Consider the following 16,914-nt stretch of genomic DNA (forward strand, 5'->3'; position numbering starts at 1 on the left):
GGTGCATTTCATATGGTGTCATCTGCAATTTAGCTTCTAAAAATGTAAAACGCATATTATGTCTTAATTAAATTACCACTGTAAGTCTGACAAGTACAGAGCCTTAATGCATTTTAGAAAGTTATTAACTGTTATCACAGAAGCAGATGCTTGTCAAAGTGGGGAGTGGCGTGTGGTGTGTGGGGAGTGGCCCCGGTTTGTTCACACATTTGGCTTGTTCATCATTATAACGAATAGAGCCAAAGGCTGATGGAGGTTGTGTAGCCTAGTACAGCAAATCCACTAATTATACACCATCGATCGGATGCAACAGTATTTCCGTTTTTGTCTGAGTAACCACTACAGCAACGGGTAGAATAATGTTACTGAAACAGTTAGGCTACCAATAGAATCTTGGTTTATGCGATGAATAATAAACTTTTCCAACTAAGCTAGACTTTGAAAACTTGAAGAACAACATAACTTCTGAAAGAAACGAAGAGCAAGAGTACGCACCGATGCTTGCATCGGCAGTGCCTTTACTGCGCGTTGGACTTGTTTAATGGCTATTAGGCATCTGCTAAATATTTTTTGTTATTTCAACACCATATGAACGGCGAAAGGTAAATTGTGGAGTCTGTCGCTGCCGGTCGCGTGGCTTCTTTGTGTACAGCAGCTGCTTCTAAATGCATGGGCAAACACCGCGGCTTGGCGCAGATATAATACGCCTTGAGGAAACGCTTGGACACTGGCCAATCTTTATTGGAGTTTTCTAAGCTCTGAAGAGGTTATTCAACAAATAGATGAGGAATACCAAAACTTCGTAGTTTACCCCCTGCCCAATCTTATGTCCACTTCTAGCTGAAGTCCCGACAGAGCTTCCCGTTTCGCCGCCTTTCTCTGTGCGCGTGGATTGTAAAAACGTAGAAACAAATTGAACCTTGTTCTCAGTACAAGTGCGCGGTTTCTCGACACATCATGGATGTAAGGTTTTATCCATCTGCCGGAGGAAATCCTATTCCAGGAGATCCACCAAACCTGGATTTTGCCCACTGTCTGGGCTACTACAACTTCAATAAGGTAAGATCATACTCTGTTATGTAGCATAGTTTTTGGACAGTATTGTGGCATGCCAGTTTCTCATCATAAACGATTTGATTCACTGTTCCACTGCGCAGTGCCCTAGTCAGCACTTGATCCTTGATCCTCCAAAATAAGAATTGTCTACGAAACTGTAAATCTACAGTGTTTATTTATACCAGTTACACGATGTTTACGCTGGTGTTAATGCTACGCTCTGCATTTTCACTCAAACTTATTGTCTCTTGGTGCATGCGAGGAGCCTAGACAGAATGGTGAAGGTTTTAGACTTAATTACGCATGTGTTTAGGGCTAAGTTTTATCTTATAAGAAAAGAGGCTCGCACACTTTTCATTTTTATGTACATTGTATTGCATATCATTACAACTTTGGTCACTGTGGAAAGATCCATGACCAGATACATCTAAGCAGACTCATTTCAATCATACTAGCGTATGTTAGTTTGAAAAGCTTTAACCATTAATTTGTTTTAGCGTTGGTCCTTAATGGTAATGTGCCATTCTTGTGACACACAGTTCTTGGGTAGATGTATAGACATTGTGTTCAACTGCAGTTGTTTTTTCCTATCCAACCCATACATCTCTATGATGGAAGCTTGAAACAGACTGAACACACTTGCATGCCAAATCTATCAGACTTCGTTTCTTAGATAGACAACAATACTAACTGTTCCTGACAAATGTATTTGGCTGTTTTTCAAAAAATAATAATCTGTGTTGTTGTAACCCAACACAATGGGTTGGGCTTTAATGAGGTGGTTGTTCACACCAGCTGTGTGGTGCTAAAGCACTGTAAGTGGAGACATTTCTTTTTTTCATATAAAGAGACACACCTTGCTCATTCTTTTAAAAGAGACTTAAAGATTGCATTGGGTTGTGACATGCAGGTAGACCACCAGACAACTCTCCATGTCTCATAACACCATGGATTTGATGCTACAGAACACTTATCATCCTAGTCCTTATCACTGTCAGGGGACATGCAAACTCTGACTGGAACATTGTGTCAGATTCTAAATGGTTTGCATTGTTTGGCCTAAATGTCTGGCTATCTAATTTCCCCATTAACAAAAAGATTTATACAACTCCATCCAAAGTATGTAATACCATGGCTTCCTAGTATTGCCTGTATTTTCATTGAGCAATGTTACAGTAATGTTAGCATGTTTTTCCTATAGCAGGTACAACCTGTTATTGTACATGCAAACTTGTAGAACCAACATTAAATTGCCAATAAGGGACATAATGGTGTAGGCCAAAACACCAATACAGTATAAATTAATCTGAAATAGATGTCTGTCCACTTGCTATGCATCTCATTAAGTAGCACATATCTCATGCCAATTTAGACTTTTGTGTGTAAAACACAAACACCGTAATTATGTGACTTAACTCATTTCAAGGTAGCACAACACAGCAGTTAATCATTCAGATGATGTGTCATGTTTGCGAGTCATGGTGAGATGAAGTATTACACATGCCATCCATTTACAAGCTTCCACATCAACTTCTTACACCACAGTGCTTCAACCGTGCCTTCGACAGTCAATAGATACTCAATTTGATTCATAAACAGCTATACCCTCTCAAAATGTTGGCGAAGGACTTAATTCAATTTTAATGACAACACAGAAGAGAAGGGCCCAAAGGCATTTTCAAACATCAGAGATTCTTTTAAATCTACAGAAAACCCAAACGAGAGGCACAAACTTAATTAGGTGCTGCAGTCATGACTACTGAAGCTGCCTGTTATTTGGCAGTAGGATGAAGGAGAAACAGCAGTGGTAAGGAGGTCCATGCAATAACTTCCCCCTGCTGAATATGTTAATATAATGTACATTACAAGGAAAATGAGCTGCTGTAATCTAGTGGAATTGAACTCTGGGGCCTTGATGAAAAATATCATTAAGGCTGATTTAAAGCACTCTTGCTCATGCTGCCTTGGTTATTATTCCTGCATCTCAATATTTAATAGCATGGATTGTGTTCAGGTGTATGACAGGCTTGTCGCAGCAGGGTGTGTCTGTTAAAGTGCTTTGATTCAAGTTTGAACACAAGGTAACACTGTTTAGGGGCAAACCCACAGGAACTATTTTTTTCATTGATTAGTTGGTCCTTCATAAATAGTGTGCAGTCGTACATTACATTACATTTTTTCTGGGGTAATGGCTTGGTTTTTTTACTGGGTCTTTGGTTTATACCAAAAGCACATGTGGTTGTAGTCAGTGAAATTTACAAGAAAAAGGTCTCACTCCAAAAGGCTTAAAATAAACACATGCCTACATATTTTTTTTAATCTTTGGTTGCAGAAGTACATTTGTTTCTTTTCTATTTGAAACCTTTCAGAAGTGGGACACTTTGAATTATGTGGCCTTTAACTAGGCAGAGTCAGCATAAAACGTCACAACCAACAGATTTTTTGGCTTGTTTTGAACTGGTTTCAGCATGTCTCAAAGTCAAACTTGATTGACTGAAAGGCCTTCATGAGCCGAGGCCCTTGTTACTTGCACATTTATGGCCAGGTGCTCCACTCTTCTGGAGTTGAATAATGTTTAAGTTATAATACACATTTCATCTAACGTTTCATTAGCTTTTCTGGCAGAGATAATTAGCTGCAGATGTTAACAGAACAGCTAACAGATCACTTACCGACACCACAGTTCTGTTTGCAAAGTTATTCATAACACTGCAATACACTTAACACTACACTTACACACACACACATACAATTCATAACACATAGTCACTCGTATGTTTAATCTGTTGACTATAGAGAAAATGTATATCAAAGTTAGTTGAGCAGATTTGCTGAGTACATTTTTATTTCTGAAAGGTTTTCTTGCAATACCTGAATGAAGGGCTGAATCTTTCTGTCTCCTTGGTGATAGGTGTCATTGTGCCAAAATATAATTTAGTTTGGTTAAAAAAAGAAGAGAAAAACTGTGAACTGAACAGGAAGTGGGATACCTCAGAGACAGAGCTAGATTAGAGATCTACATTTAAAAAAAACTAGTTCCTCTGACTTTTAAAGGTTTGGAGGACCACTTGCGATTGCACGGTGGCTTGCACTGTTGCCTCAAAAAGGTCCTGGGCTTGACTCTCGCTTGGGGCACCGTTCAGTGCTCAGGTGGGCTATCTCCTGGGCAGTTCTGTGTGGAGTTTGCATGTTCTCCCCTTGCTCACAATAGTTTCCTCTGTAAAAGAAGGCCAATAAAAACATGCAGATCAGATCACTCTCCTATCCAGGCATGAGGTGAGCACTTGGACTTTGCTCATGGTTGTGGCTGATCACTGCTCCTGGCTACCCTCAAAGGAAGGATTAGAGGATGTGAAAATGCAGAGGAAAAAACTCAGAGGTAGACACTTCTACACCCGTGTCTGTGTGTTCCCAGTGTTGCAGCTTCCTGCACTACTGCATGATGAATAAAGTATTTTCTATGACTTATATCACATTTGCATTTGCTATGAGCCCACTGTTAGAACATGGATGAAGGGAAGCTGCCCTAACTATGATACATTTGTAAGCAAGTCTGCAGCTGCACATATCAGGACACTTTATTTAGCTGGTAAATGTGGTACAGGTGAAACTAAAGCCTGACTCGATGGCTTGGATCCCATTGTCTCATCCATCTGTATGGAAAACAAAGCAGAAAGGAAATTGGTAGCCTACAGAGATGCTAAATTACAGTGCCTTCACACCAGTAAACCCCTCAGGGCAATATCTCCCTATTGTCCTCTGGCCACATTCCCCCCCTCTTTGTTTCTTCCTGTTGAGTGGGAGTGAAGGGGTTAAGACACTCCTCAAACATGGGCCGTGTGCATTTTGCCAGTGTACACAGCTGGTGCCATTTCATCAAACTGAGTCTAAACATATCCAAACACAACTTTAAAATGGGTCTACCTTGAGAAACTGCCCACTTTGTCATGTCTAAAAGTTGATTGATGTTACTACAAGGATATGTTAGAGGCTTTTCTGTACAGGAAGTGAATGCCCGATGTGTTCCTGAACATTTAATTGCACCTTGTCAAAGGCCTTTTTCAACAGATTTATTAAACAGCAAATTTTCCTGAATTGATTTGCTAAATGTATTGTTTGCCTGAAGTACTACTGTATATAGAATCTCTTGCCTATTAATGACTTATCTGTCTACATTTGAATTGTTCTACTAATTCTGGTGATTCCCCATGTAGGACTACATAAAACAGATATGTGTGTTAGCTTGATCAAACATGTCACGTGTGGTTTTTATCCACATACTTTGACTTCCTGCATGCTTCATAAAGCTTCCTGTGTTCCCCAGAACTATGCACAGTGAACAAGGCAAATAATTGTTGGCATGAAAGCTGTGCCAGTCTGGAATGATAACATTTCTGTAGCAGGATTTAGATAATAGTATGGGTGTACCCACCAATCATGCTTGTAGATGGTAAGAGACTGTTGCATAGAGTGCATTATATAAAACATTAAAAAGAGTAAAGTGTAACATTAGCTGATAATGTTCTCTTCTTTCTATAGAATATGTTGATCAAGATCATTACTTTTATCCCTGTTGGCATATACACACACACCTAAAAGGTAGTCAGAGTCCTATTTACTTTGTGTCTATGTGCACTTGTTCATTTCATACTGAAGCAAGTCAACACCTCGAGGTCTTGTCTATTCACTAAACACACTGGGATAGTCTTCATGAGGTGGTTGAGAAGCTGTTGAATATGTAAATCTCAGGCTGACACAGACCATTACCCTGATCAGCGCTCATGACGATCATCTTTAATCCCAACACCAGCGCTCGTAAATCCACTCCATTACATCTCCTCAAACATCAGCTAGCATGCTTCATTTAGAGCTCACGCTCAGAAAACATCCCACTTCCTCTGGACAGCTCAGAGGCCTTTGACAGCCGCAAAAGCACAACACTTAAGTAAAATGGGAAAGAGGTTTCATGTTTGGTGTCAGATTACCTGCATTTATTGTGAGACACAAATTCCTGGTACACTGTTGTTATTTGGCATTAGGACACATGAAAAGAAGGGTGTTCCTTAAAAGGCCACATGTCACAGTCATTACCATGACTTCTACCCACATCTCAGAGTTGATTGAACGTGTATGAGTTTTAGTTTTAAGTTAGCAACTGGCCTCTGTTCCTCTAATCATTGAACAGTTTGTTTGTGGTAATGATGTGTTGAACCTCAAAGTGGCTGTGTTTTTTCCTCTCTTGATGAGTTCAATGACGTAAATACTTTTCCTAATTGCTGATCATTGCGGCCAAGATGGAGATTATGGATTTTATTCCACATTATAATCAACAGAAAATTGCCCCTTACATTTTTGTCTCTCCAATCTCACATTTTAGAAAGAGTAATTATTCTACTCAATTCCACACCACACTCGGCTATTACTGAAGTTTTAATTATTCTTGCAAGAGGAAATGTGTTTTTACAGTGTACTGTATGCTACTGATTCACATAATTAACTGACCAACTAAAGGCATATGTATATAGCTAAACTAATATTTCAAAGTAGCCCAATGTTTCTCAGATAAAGATTGTGCACCCATAAACCAGACTTTGGAGTATCTGCAAGATTTTCCCACCATGATAAAACATTTCAATCTAGCTTTGTCTAACAACATCTCTAAAAGCACCAATCTCACTGACTTATTAAAGACTTAAATTCCCTGTGGCCTAGAAACTGCTTTTACTGTGAATTTGGATGTTTGCTAAGGGACCAGTCAATCATTTGTGGTTGGTTGATTCAATACATGTGTCATATAAATGATTAGCCTAGACTTTCATTTTTGTAGGCACACATTTTTTAAGTATTGTTTCTTTGAGGCAGCCATGTCACATTTTATATATCTTTTGTTGAATTCTTGTTGATAGTTTAAGAGACTGAATCAAAACTCTCAAGTCACAAAACCTTTAATCTAACAGCTATCCACACAAAAGTTGAGGAAATACATTACTATATTTTCCAGAACAAGATATGCATGGTTCTTCACTCAACACATAAACAAAGCCCTGTCAAGAAATCCATGAGGACTGAGTTGTTTTCAAAGATTATTTTCTTGTGAACCTTTTCTGTGACCCTTTTACAAAGAGAGCCTGTCTTTTCTTCTCATGGAGGTATTATTCACTCACTGTAGTGACATTCATTCGCAGGGTAGTGCATTGTTGCAAGGGTGAAAATCTCCCCTCATTAGTGCACTGTAGAGACCGAGAGGCATCTCTGATATTACATGTTGGGCAAAAGAAATCACACAGAGGTGATTAATCTATCCATTGTTCAGCTGCCACTGGCTACACCATGCATTCCTTTAATGCTGTAAGCGACCAGGTTGTCCTTAAGAGAGTGACAATGGCAGCAGATATGCAATGGCATGCAAATGTTTCTCCAACACACTGAGCAAAGAGCCTAGATAATAAGGGTAAGTACAACTACTGTTTGAATGTTCAAATAAAAAAGGGAGAGGGTGAATATTTAAATGAACTGCTACTGTCCAACAAAGTATTTTGCAAAAGAAGGCTTTGACTTGGGTGTTTGCAGGTTGTTTGTGTACTCGAGGCATGTTGTTTAATGTTTATCTCCAGCCATTTTTTTTTGTTTCTAGACAGAAAGGCCATCCCCCACAAATGGACTAAGTGTTGGAGATCGGGGAACCATGTTTTTCCAGTGTTGGCCTTCCAGGGTCATAGACATTGATTGTAGACTGCCCCCTCCCCCAACATTATACATGTCGCAACATTGTAATGTTACCATCTCGGCTAATCCAATTTTAGTATAGCATTAATACTGTCACATTTACAGTCATCTTCAAGTAATAAATAAAACTTTAATAGTCCCCTCAAAAGCTCATATAAATTGGAAAAGTGCCATCACACTTCGCCAGATTTTAATTGGATCTTTTATAGACATGCATTAGACTGATAAGAATATTATATTGCACCAAGTCCTTTGTTTTTCCTGGAAATGTAATTTGCCATAATTCATGTTCAAATTAAATGGCTTCAAGATTTACATAGGCACTGTTATGTCCTTTGTAAACTGAAAAACTCATAGAAATTGGCATCTTATTATATTCATCTGTAATACCCACTTTTGGGAAATATTCCATATTTTCATGCTCCCCATTTTTTGGAGCTACTATCTGATGTTAAATGCATAGTTTCATATGAAGGATACATTTTGTACCACTTTCTGTATAGAAGAATCACATTAGTCATGTACTTATGTCTTTGCTAGTTGCAAGGAGACTGGTATCAAAACCAGGCAGTTTATGGCAATGCAAATTAGTATATGTATTTTTTATTATTATAATAGTGTTTGACAGTAACCCAGAGCAATTAATCATTAGAATGTCATGTGAATTAAGAGTCAGTGCACAGAGAAAGAATAAGAGAGAGAGATACACTTTTGTTCTCTAGTACATTGATCTCTGTCTTACAGATACAGTAATTGTTGCTACAAGACTCTATGACAAGAATATGTATTATTCCATGTAGTAAGATACATACAAAGTCAGACAACTTGTGTTTGACATTTGAGTCTGACATAGTTGCCTGTATTCTGTCCATTCGCTAAATGAGGAAACATGCTGTCAAAGATTTGTAAAAATACTGTGAAGTTGGAGCAAGAGGTTTTTCAAAGCTAACAAACATGTGGTTCCTCTCATGGCTGGCCCAGCTCTAATATTTATTTCACGTGCATGTTAAAAGTGAAAAGTAGTTCCTTTTTACAGTCTTTCCAAAAAATGTACATAGGTTGCCTCATTGCTGATGCGGTTTTTAGTGGCCACAGAAGTATCCTAAACAAATGAATTCCTCCCTTTTCCTCCGGCCATAATTGAAAGGTGCATGTACAATGTTCTAATAAAGACCCAATTAGGGACACAGTGCAGCTGGCCTCCATCTGGGCCCTGAAAGCAGTATTGATGTGGAGAGTGGAAACTTTGTGAACTAGTTGTTAGTGTACTCCTTAGTCTCTCTCTTCATCGGTAAACCATTCAGGTGGGGCTTAGACGTTGAATTCCGCCCACAATTGTTCTTCAGATGATTTGCCTTGCAGTAAGTCTAGTGATAGAAAGATAGTCTTTTTTTGAAAGGGTGTGTTGTTCATGAACCTCAGGCTATCTATTGGTAGACAAACCTGGTGGTATGACCTCATGTTCAAATATGCCCGCCATTGCTGTGCATTGCCCTGTGAACTCTCACAGGTGGCCGCAGTGTGGGATGGCAGGGGTGGCAGAGACGAGGCAGAGGAGAGAGAAGCCACTGCATTTACAGACCATCCTTCCTGAGACGGCTATTCACAGGTCTTTCATACATACATTCCTAAGAAGAAAAACGATCTTGTTTCTCTGACAATAGACAATAACCCTCGAGCCTGCTCTGCTGAGGCCTTTACTCAACGGTGTATTTCTTCAGACACCTGCTGCACCTGTGTGAGGAGCTATCAGAGACAATGCACAGGACCCTTTTTACCTTTCAAACTGATAAAACACAAGAGAAGCAGAGTGATTACACTGTATCAGAGACATTACAGGCAGTTGATTAAAGCGTTAGCAAGGAGTTAGCCAAGGTTAACCGTCCATAATGAAACACTGTGAAAATAATGATACGCTGCATGGTTTTATGAAGGCTAGTAGCTGCTCGGCAAAGCTGTTGTGACCTTCAGTAGTTACGCAAGATAATCGTAGTGAACCCCCTTGCACCCCTGTAGATACATGACTCCATTACATGTGATGAGCATCTAAGAGAACCTTAGTCTACCAGCTCTGCCTCTGAAACTGTTTCAGGGACATAGCTACCATGGGGTTTGACATACAAACCTACTGTGCACTCACCTATATTCAAAGACCTTATTCAACAGGGTATTTTAAGAAATGTATTTATCTTGTTATGGTGGCTATCATCTTTTCCTCTGTTCAAGGTTAAATACTTTAAAGGTAGTTGCTTAGTGTTTCCACGGGTCATTGCTTGTTATCATAAGCAGCAGCATATCAGTTAGCTTTAGTAGCTTGGATCATGTTCTTGCTGTTGCTATATCCAGACGGGAATCTCTGGACCTTGACATTTCACACATGGACTGGGGGCTATCCATGGTCACTTTATGATAACTTAGTAAGCAATACTTACTTCACTGAACATGGAAATCCTAATATTAGTTTATCACCCCATGAAGTATTTGCAACAGTTTGTATGTGGCTGTGATATCTTAGGAATAGAAATAGATCAAGATAAGCACAAATTAGTTAATAAGCTAACACTAGAGGCACATCAACTGATTAATCTCTTTCTATTAGAGATTGTCTACTTCTTGTAAACATGAAACACTTATATTTGTGTAATTATCTTCCTGTTTATTTGTCATCCTTCTAATGATGGAACAGTGAACACATAAAAAAATGGTGTTCTAATTTCCCTTTTTAAATTTTTATTATGTCAAAACCTTTTTGTTCTGTAACCAATGTACAGGGTTGCAATGTTGCGATGGTGCACAAATGGTAAATTCCCTTATATCTTTCTTTGGCTCTAGCATTTTTAACAACAAATAGCCACTCATATTTTCCACATGCTGTTTTAATTTGTTTACTCAAACAGATGCATAGGTCTATGACTCTCCATCATAAGAGTGGGCTGTGCTAATGTCTCTCCAGGCTAAACAGAGGTCTGAGAGAAGCATGATATTTAGGCTAATTCACAAGTGTGAATGCCTCACATTAGAGGGATCCAGTTGGACAGCCACGAGGTTGAGTGCTAATTAGTGTTTTAAAAGCCAATCGGTTCCGTACAATTACTGCTACTGCATTCGGAAATGGCATTTATTTAATCTGGTATCAAAGTTTACCACGCGATGAAGTGTCATAACTGGCAAATTGTTTTTACTGTTTAATTGTAAGAGGGTGGAGACTTTGAAATTATAGGATGGCCCTACATTCCACCACTGTTGTAGGGTATTGACATTTTCCCTGGAATATATTGGCAACAGGAACTAATTAACAAATAAGAATAATTGCTCCATTTGTGTATTTATCACTGGAGTCCTCACAACAGGCAAGCCTCAAGCAGGAACAACAAAGTAGTACATAAATCAAAGTGGTTTTCTTTGCCAAGGCAGACCCCCTGGGAGGTACCTTGGTGCTTAATTAAAATCCAGAAGGATCATGTTTTAAGTGTAGGTGAGAAAGTCCTGAATAACAATGACAAATCATGAGCATTAGTTGTGTATTTTTGAACACAGAAACCATATTCTTTTTCTTAAAATTAAAATAATCTGAAAGAATTGTTTGTCAATGCAGTGCAGCGTAACACTATAGTTCAGGCTACTTCTTTTACTATTTGGCTCAGTTTTCCCAAATAAAAGATTAAGTAGATTTATCTCATAATTACCCATATGGATTGCAGTGAACACTGCCTTTGTTAGACTTTCTATCATGACTTAACAGCTCAGTTCAACATTTGTTGTTATCCTTTTATTGTATTATAATCTCTCAACATTATTTACCAAGTGTGTGTGTGTGTGGGGGGGGGGTCTTATATTGTCTTATATAAATATTTGAACCATTGTATTGCACTGTAGATAGAGGGTTTTATAGGGACAGACAGGCAGTCAGATCAACATGCTGTACAGTTTGTATGATAGGATGTCAGAGCTCACTGGCTGCCCCTCAGGCTATTGTTGTTCCTGATCTTTTGAGTTCCTGGATCTGACAACTCTGCGCAGACCAGACCAACCAGCACTTATGGGTCTGTGGGCAATAGGAGTAACAAATTATGAGAGACAAACCATATGGATTTTCCAAATGTATAACAAAGATTTAATCAGGTGGTTTTATTCTGATGTGCATCACCTCTTTCTCATGACTCATAAAAGGATGAATTTAGTTAATGGTAAACCTCTCCCAAATGAAATCCTCTCATTTACATACTATAGCTCTGCAGAGATGTCCTCAAGCTATCGTCCCATTGGCTTATAAGTCACAGTGAATCACAATGGAAAATATGCAGACAGTGCAGATTGGAATAAAGACATCATGATTGTTTCACAGTGTAATAGTAATCTTCATCAATTCATGATTTTTTTGGGGGGCAAGCGTGAGTGGCACTGACTCCTGATTAGAAGAAGCCAAATATAATGGCTGCCAGTCAATGTGCCCAGCTAATTGGGTCGATGTCTTTAGCTGAGATGAATAGAGAGATTAATTATTCCTACGATTCTGTTGAATTTGCCTCTCTGTCTCCAGGTAAAGTGCCCAATGACACGATGACAGACATAAGCTATTTCCTCCTTCTCCCAACTAAAAGACAGTGGCATTCTTGATTTATTCACCTGTCCCACACAATTGTGTTACATTTACATTTAGCAGACGCTCTTATCTTACAGTAAGTACAGGGACATTCCCCTGAAGCAAGTAGGGTGAAGTGCCTTGCCCAAGGACACAACGTCATTGGCACGGCCGGAAATCGAACCAGCAACCTTCTGATTACTAGCCCGACTCCCTAGCCACTCAGCCACCTGACTCTCATCTTGAATGGCACTTTGCAGCGGTGTGTTGGTCCGAGCCTCCGCCACCTCCAAACGAAGGCTGCTATGAGGATGGCGTAGATGAGATCTAGGCTGCCGCGTGAAATAGCGGCAGCCGCTCCCAGCAGACTGTGTACTTACAGAGATGAGGAGAAGCGGGTCAAACACCAGCCTAATGAAGACGAATGGAGACCAATGACGCTCTGTGTGGAAGAGAAGGAGCCTGGGTTGGAGAACCTGCTGCACACACATTTATTTTGGGGCAGAAACTCACATTGTGCCTCCTATTTGCCCTAAAATAGAGGTCAAGGCTCAAACACACCATGTCACTGACCCCCCTTTTTTAGCCTCCTGGACTAGAAATGGTAGTAAAGTGCTCTCTGGGAGCGGTGGTCAATGGAGGAAATCGACGCAATCCTTAACTATAGATACTTACCAGCAAAGAATGTTACCCTAGAAGTGGTGTTGGACAAATAAAATGTGCAGCTGTATCGCTTGAAATTCTTCTTTTAAATTGTGTGTAACCTTTTCTGAAGTAGTTTTCATAGCCTACTGTACACCCATGGTGGATTAACTGTAGCTAATGCCAAAATAGCACTATACATTAATAACCTATTCATCACTGAAATGTATATCCACATGGTCTCACACACCTAACAAATAATCAGTTGGATCATGATTTTGCAATGGTATATGATATTTAACTTCAGCCCAGTTGAAAGAGGGGGAAAAAACTAGATGACATTACCATAACTCTGCAGTCCCCCATTCCAGATGCTGGTTTGTGGTAGTAAAGTACGTACATGACTGACTTTATTACTTATATGATTGGCTTGTACATTACTCGTAAAAGCAAACGCTTAGCCTGATATTGTCCTTGGGGAAATTCATACTTTTTAGGGGACATGGCTGCATTTGATTGGTCACACACTGTTTAAGCGTCAGCTTCACAAAAGCTTATTTCTGGAGAGAGTTTCTTTTCTCCTCTTTTGAATGCTTTGCTAGCTAAGCTTAGCTTTTACCCTCCTGTTAAAATGAAATCCTTGAAAAACATGGCGGGTTTCAGTGACTCTGTAGACTGTCATTCCAGGTGCCTTTGATCACTGTGCTGTCTTTTCACTCTGAGGAATAGAATACTTCTACTTTGTGTCTAAACAGATCTGTAGTTTCTCTTTGTTACTAGCCTGTCTAAATGTCACTGCTATGATATGAAATGAATGGTGAAGATTAATATTTGTAATTATGCCACACTGGTATCATAATCTTACCCTTCTTTTCAAATTGGAAACGTTTAAATGACATTTTGGGTGTAAATACTGTTAAAAACACGAGCAAAGCACTTACCTTTGACAGACCGTTTCACTTAAAAAAAAAGAAAAACAGACAGACAAGAAAACAATATCTTCAATAGAACAGACATCAGGTTAGTTATTTAGATGTAACTTGTCCAGTTGCCAAGAGATTTCCAGTCTGTCAAATGGATAAATGTTATATGCCAGACTGTGTATGCTTGGAACAGTTAATTTGTCTTTAATTTGTTGGTAATAGATCAACAGCTGTCTTTTGTATCTGCAGTTGTCTTTTTTTGCTGCTGCCCTGTCATTATAGAATCTTAAAAAAGAATTGCGCAAGCAGTCAGGCTTCAGTGACAGACATGTGCTGTTGAGCTCCAGCCCTCAATTAACAGACATGCACTGTATCAAGTATTGTAAATTAGACAGGTGTGTTGAAAACACAAAAGAAAACATCCTTACGCTGTACAATTTTGGTCATTTCAGCTAATTTGCTTCAATCTTAATCTCCGCTGACCTGTTGATTGTCAGTTTCAGACACATTTCTGGAGAGGAGCCCAACAGTATTTGCAGCAGGACCTCTGTCAGTAGCGCCAAGCAACACAGCCACAAATTGGAATGTGGTACAGCTCTGGGAAGGAAGCCAAGATTTAAATTAGACAATAACCTCTGCTCTCCTATACTGCCTCTCGTCTCTTGCTGCAGGCATGGCCATTTGTTTAATACAGTCAGCCCTGTAGTGTATAATAGACTGATATATGAGTCACCGCTCAGCAGTTTGTGTTTCTCAGATTTATAGAGATTGAACAACTGGTCGGTTTGTACTTACTGTAGGCTTATCGAAAGAATAAATGGAAACGACAGAGGCAGAATGGGCTAGATACACCCACGCTAGTTTACAGCTGTATCCTTACCAAAACATGCATAGAAAACAAAGTCCTAGGTATTAGAACCCATTCCTCGCCTAAAGCAGTTTGATTTGTGTGTAAGGAGAGAAGCATAAAGACCAGTTGTAGACTCCAAAAGTACAGCAACATTGTTTTTCCATTCGATTATCGTCGTCGTCGTCATCTGCCGCTTGTCCGGGGATCGGGTCGCGGGGGCAGCGACCTAAGCAGGGAGGCCCAGACTTCCCTCCCCCCGGCCACTTCCGCCAGCTCTTCCTGGGGGACCCCAAGGCGTTCCCAGGCCAGCTGAGAGACATAGTCCCTCCAGCGTGTCCTGGGTCTTCCCCGGGGCCTCTTCCCAGTGGGACGTGCCCGGAACACCTCACCAGGGAGGCGTCCAGGAGGCATCCTAATCAGATGCCCGAGCCACCTCAGCTGGCTCCTCTCGACGCGGAGGAGCAGCGGTTCTACTCTGAGCCCCTCCCGGATGACCGAGCTTCTCACCCTATCTCTAAGGGAGAGCCCGGACACCCTACGGAGAAAGCTCATTTCGGCCGCTTGTATTCGCGATCTCGTTCTTTCGGTCACTACCCATAGTTCGTGACCATAGGTGAGGGTAGGAACGTAGATCGACTGGTAAATAGAGAGCTTCGCCTTTCGACTCAGCTCCTTCTTCACCACGACGGACCGATGCAGAGCCCGCATCACTGCGGACGCCGCACCGATCCGCCTGTCGACCTCGCGCTCCATTCTTCCCTCACTCGTGAACAAGACCCCGAGATACTTGAACTCCTCCGCTTGGTTCAGGATCTCCTCCCCGACCCGGAGATGGCACTCCACCCTTTTCCGGTCGATTACCATGGCCTCAGATTTGGAGGTGCTGATTCGCATCCCAGCCGCTTCACATTCGGTTGCGAACCGCTCCAGTGAGAGCTGAAGGTCACGGCCCGATGAAGCCAACAGGACCACATCATCCGCAAAAAGCAGCGACCCGATCCTGAGGTCACCAAACCGGACCCCCTCAACACCCTGGCTGCGCCTAGAAATTCTGTCCATATAGGTAATGAACAGAATCGGTGACATAGGGCAGCCCTGGCGGAGTCCAACCCTCACCGGGAACAAGTTCGACTTACTACCGGCAATGCGGACCAAACTCTGGCACCGGTCGTACAGGGACCGGACAGCCCCGATCAGGAAATCCGGTACCCCGTACTCTCGGAGCACCCCCCACATGAGCCCCCGAGGGACACGGTCGAACGCCTTTTCCAAATCCACAAAACATGTGTAGACTGGTTGGGCGAACTCCCATGTACCCTCCAGGACTCCGCGGAGGGTATAAAGCTGGTCCACTGTTCCACGGCCAGGACGAAAACCACATTGCTCCTCCTGAATCCGAGGTTCGACAATCCGACGGACCCTCCTCTCCAGGACCCCTGAATAGACTTTCCCAGGGAGGCTGAGGAGTGTGATCCCCCTAAAGTTGGAGCACACCCTCCGGTCCCCCTTTTTAAAGAGGGGAACCACCACCCCGGTCTGCCAGTCCAGAGGCACTGTCCCCGATGTCCACGCGATGTTGCAGAGTCGTGTCAACCAAGACAGCCCTACAACATCCAGAGCCTTAAGGAACTCCGGGCGGACCTCATCCACCCCAGGGGCCCTGCCACCGCGGAGCTTTTCAACCACCTCGGCGACCTCAGCCCCAGAGATAGAAGGGCCCCCCCCGATGTCCCCAGACTCTGCCTCCACGTCGGAAAGCGTGTTGGTGGAATTAAGGAGGTCTTCGAAGTATTCCTTCCACCGATCCAGGACGTCCCCCGTCGAGGTCAGCAGCGCACCATCCCCACCGTATACAGTGTTGACAGAGCACTGCTTCCCCCTCCTGAGCCGCCGGATGGTGGTCCAGAACCTTTTTGAAGCCGTTCGGAAGTCATTCTCCATGGCCTCGCCGAACTCCTCCCATGCCCGGGTTTTTGCCTCCGCGACCGCCAAAGCCGCGTTCCGCTTGGCCTGCCGGTACACATCAGCTGCCTCTGGAGTCCTACCAGCCAATAAAGTCCGATAGGCCTCCTTCTTCAGCTTGACGGCATCCCTCACCTCCGGAGTCCACCACCGGGTCCGAGGGTTACCGCCGC

The 16,914-nt window shown here is 41.8% G+C and overlaps 1 protein-coding gene across 1 annotated transcript in view; it reads left to right on the forward strand.

Moving 5' to 3' along the window:
* Positions 1-236: 236 nt before the first annotated feature.
* The window catches only part of tox3 (TOX high mobility group box family member 3), a 39,433-nt gene continuing 22,755 nt past the window's right edge, over positions 237-16,914 (forward strand). Inside the window, exon 1 of the mRNA XM_047042769.1 lies at positions 237-1,059. Within this exon, the coding sequence (XP_046898725.1) occupies positions 958-1,059 (102 nt within the window). The 5' untranslated portion in view covers positions 237-957. The remainder of the gene's footprint in view (positions 1,060-16,914) is intronic.

This window comes from Hypomesus transpacificus, chromosome 19, assembly GCF_021917145.1.
Source record: "Hypomesus transpacificus isolate Combined female chromosome 19, fHypTra1, whole genome shotgun sequence".
NCBI lineage: Eukaryota > Metazoa > Chordata > Actinopteri > Osmeriformes > Osmeridae > Hypomesus > Hypomesus transpacificus.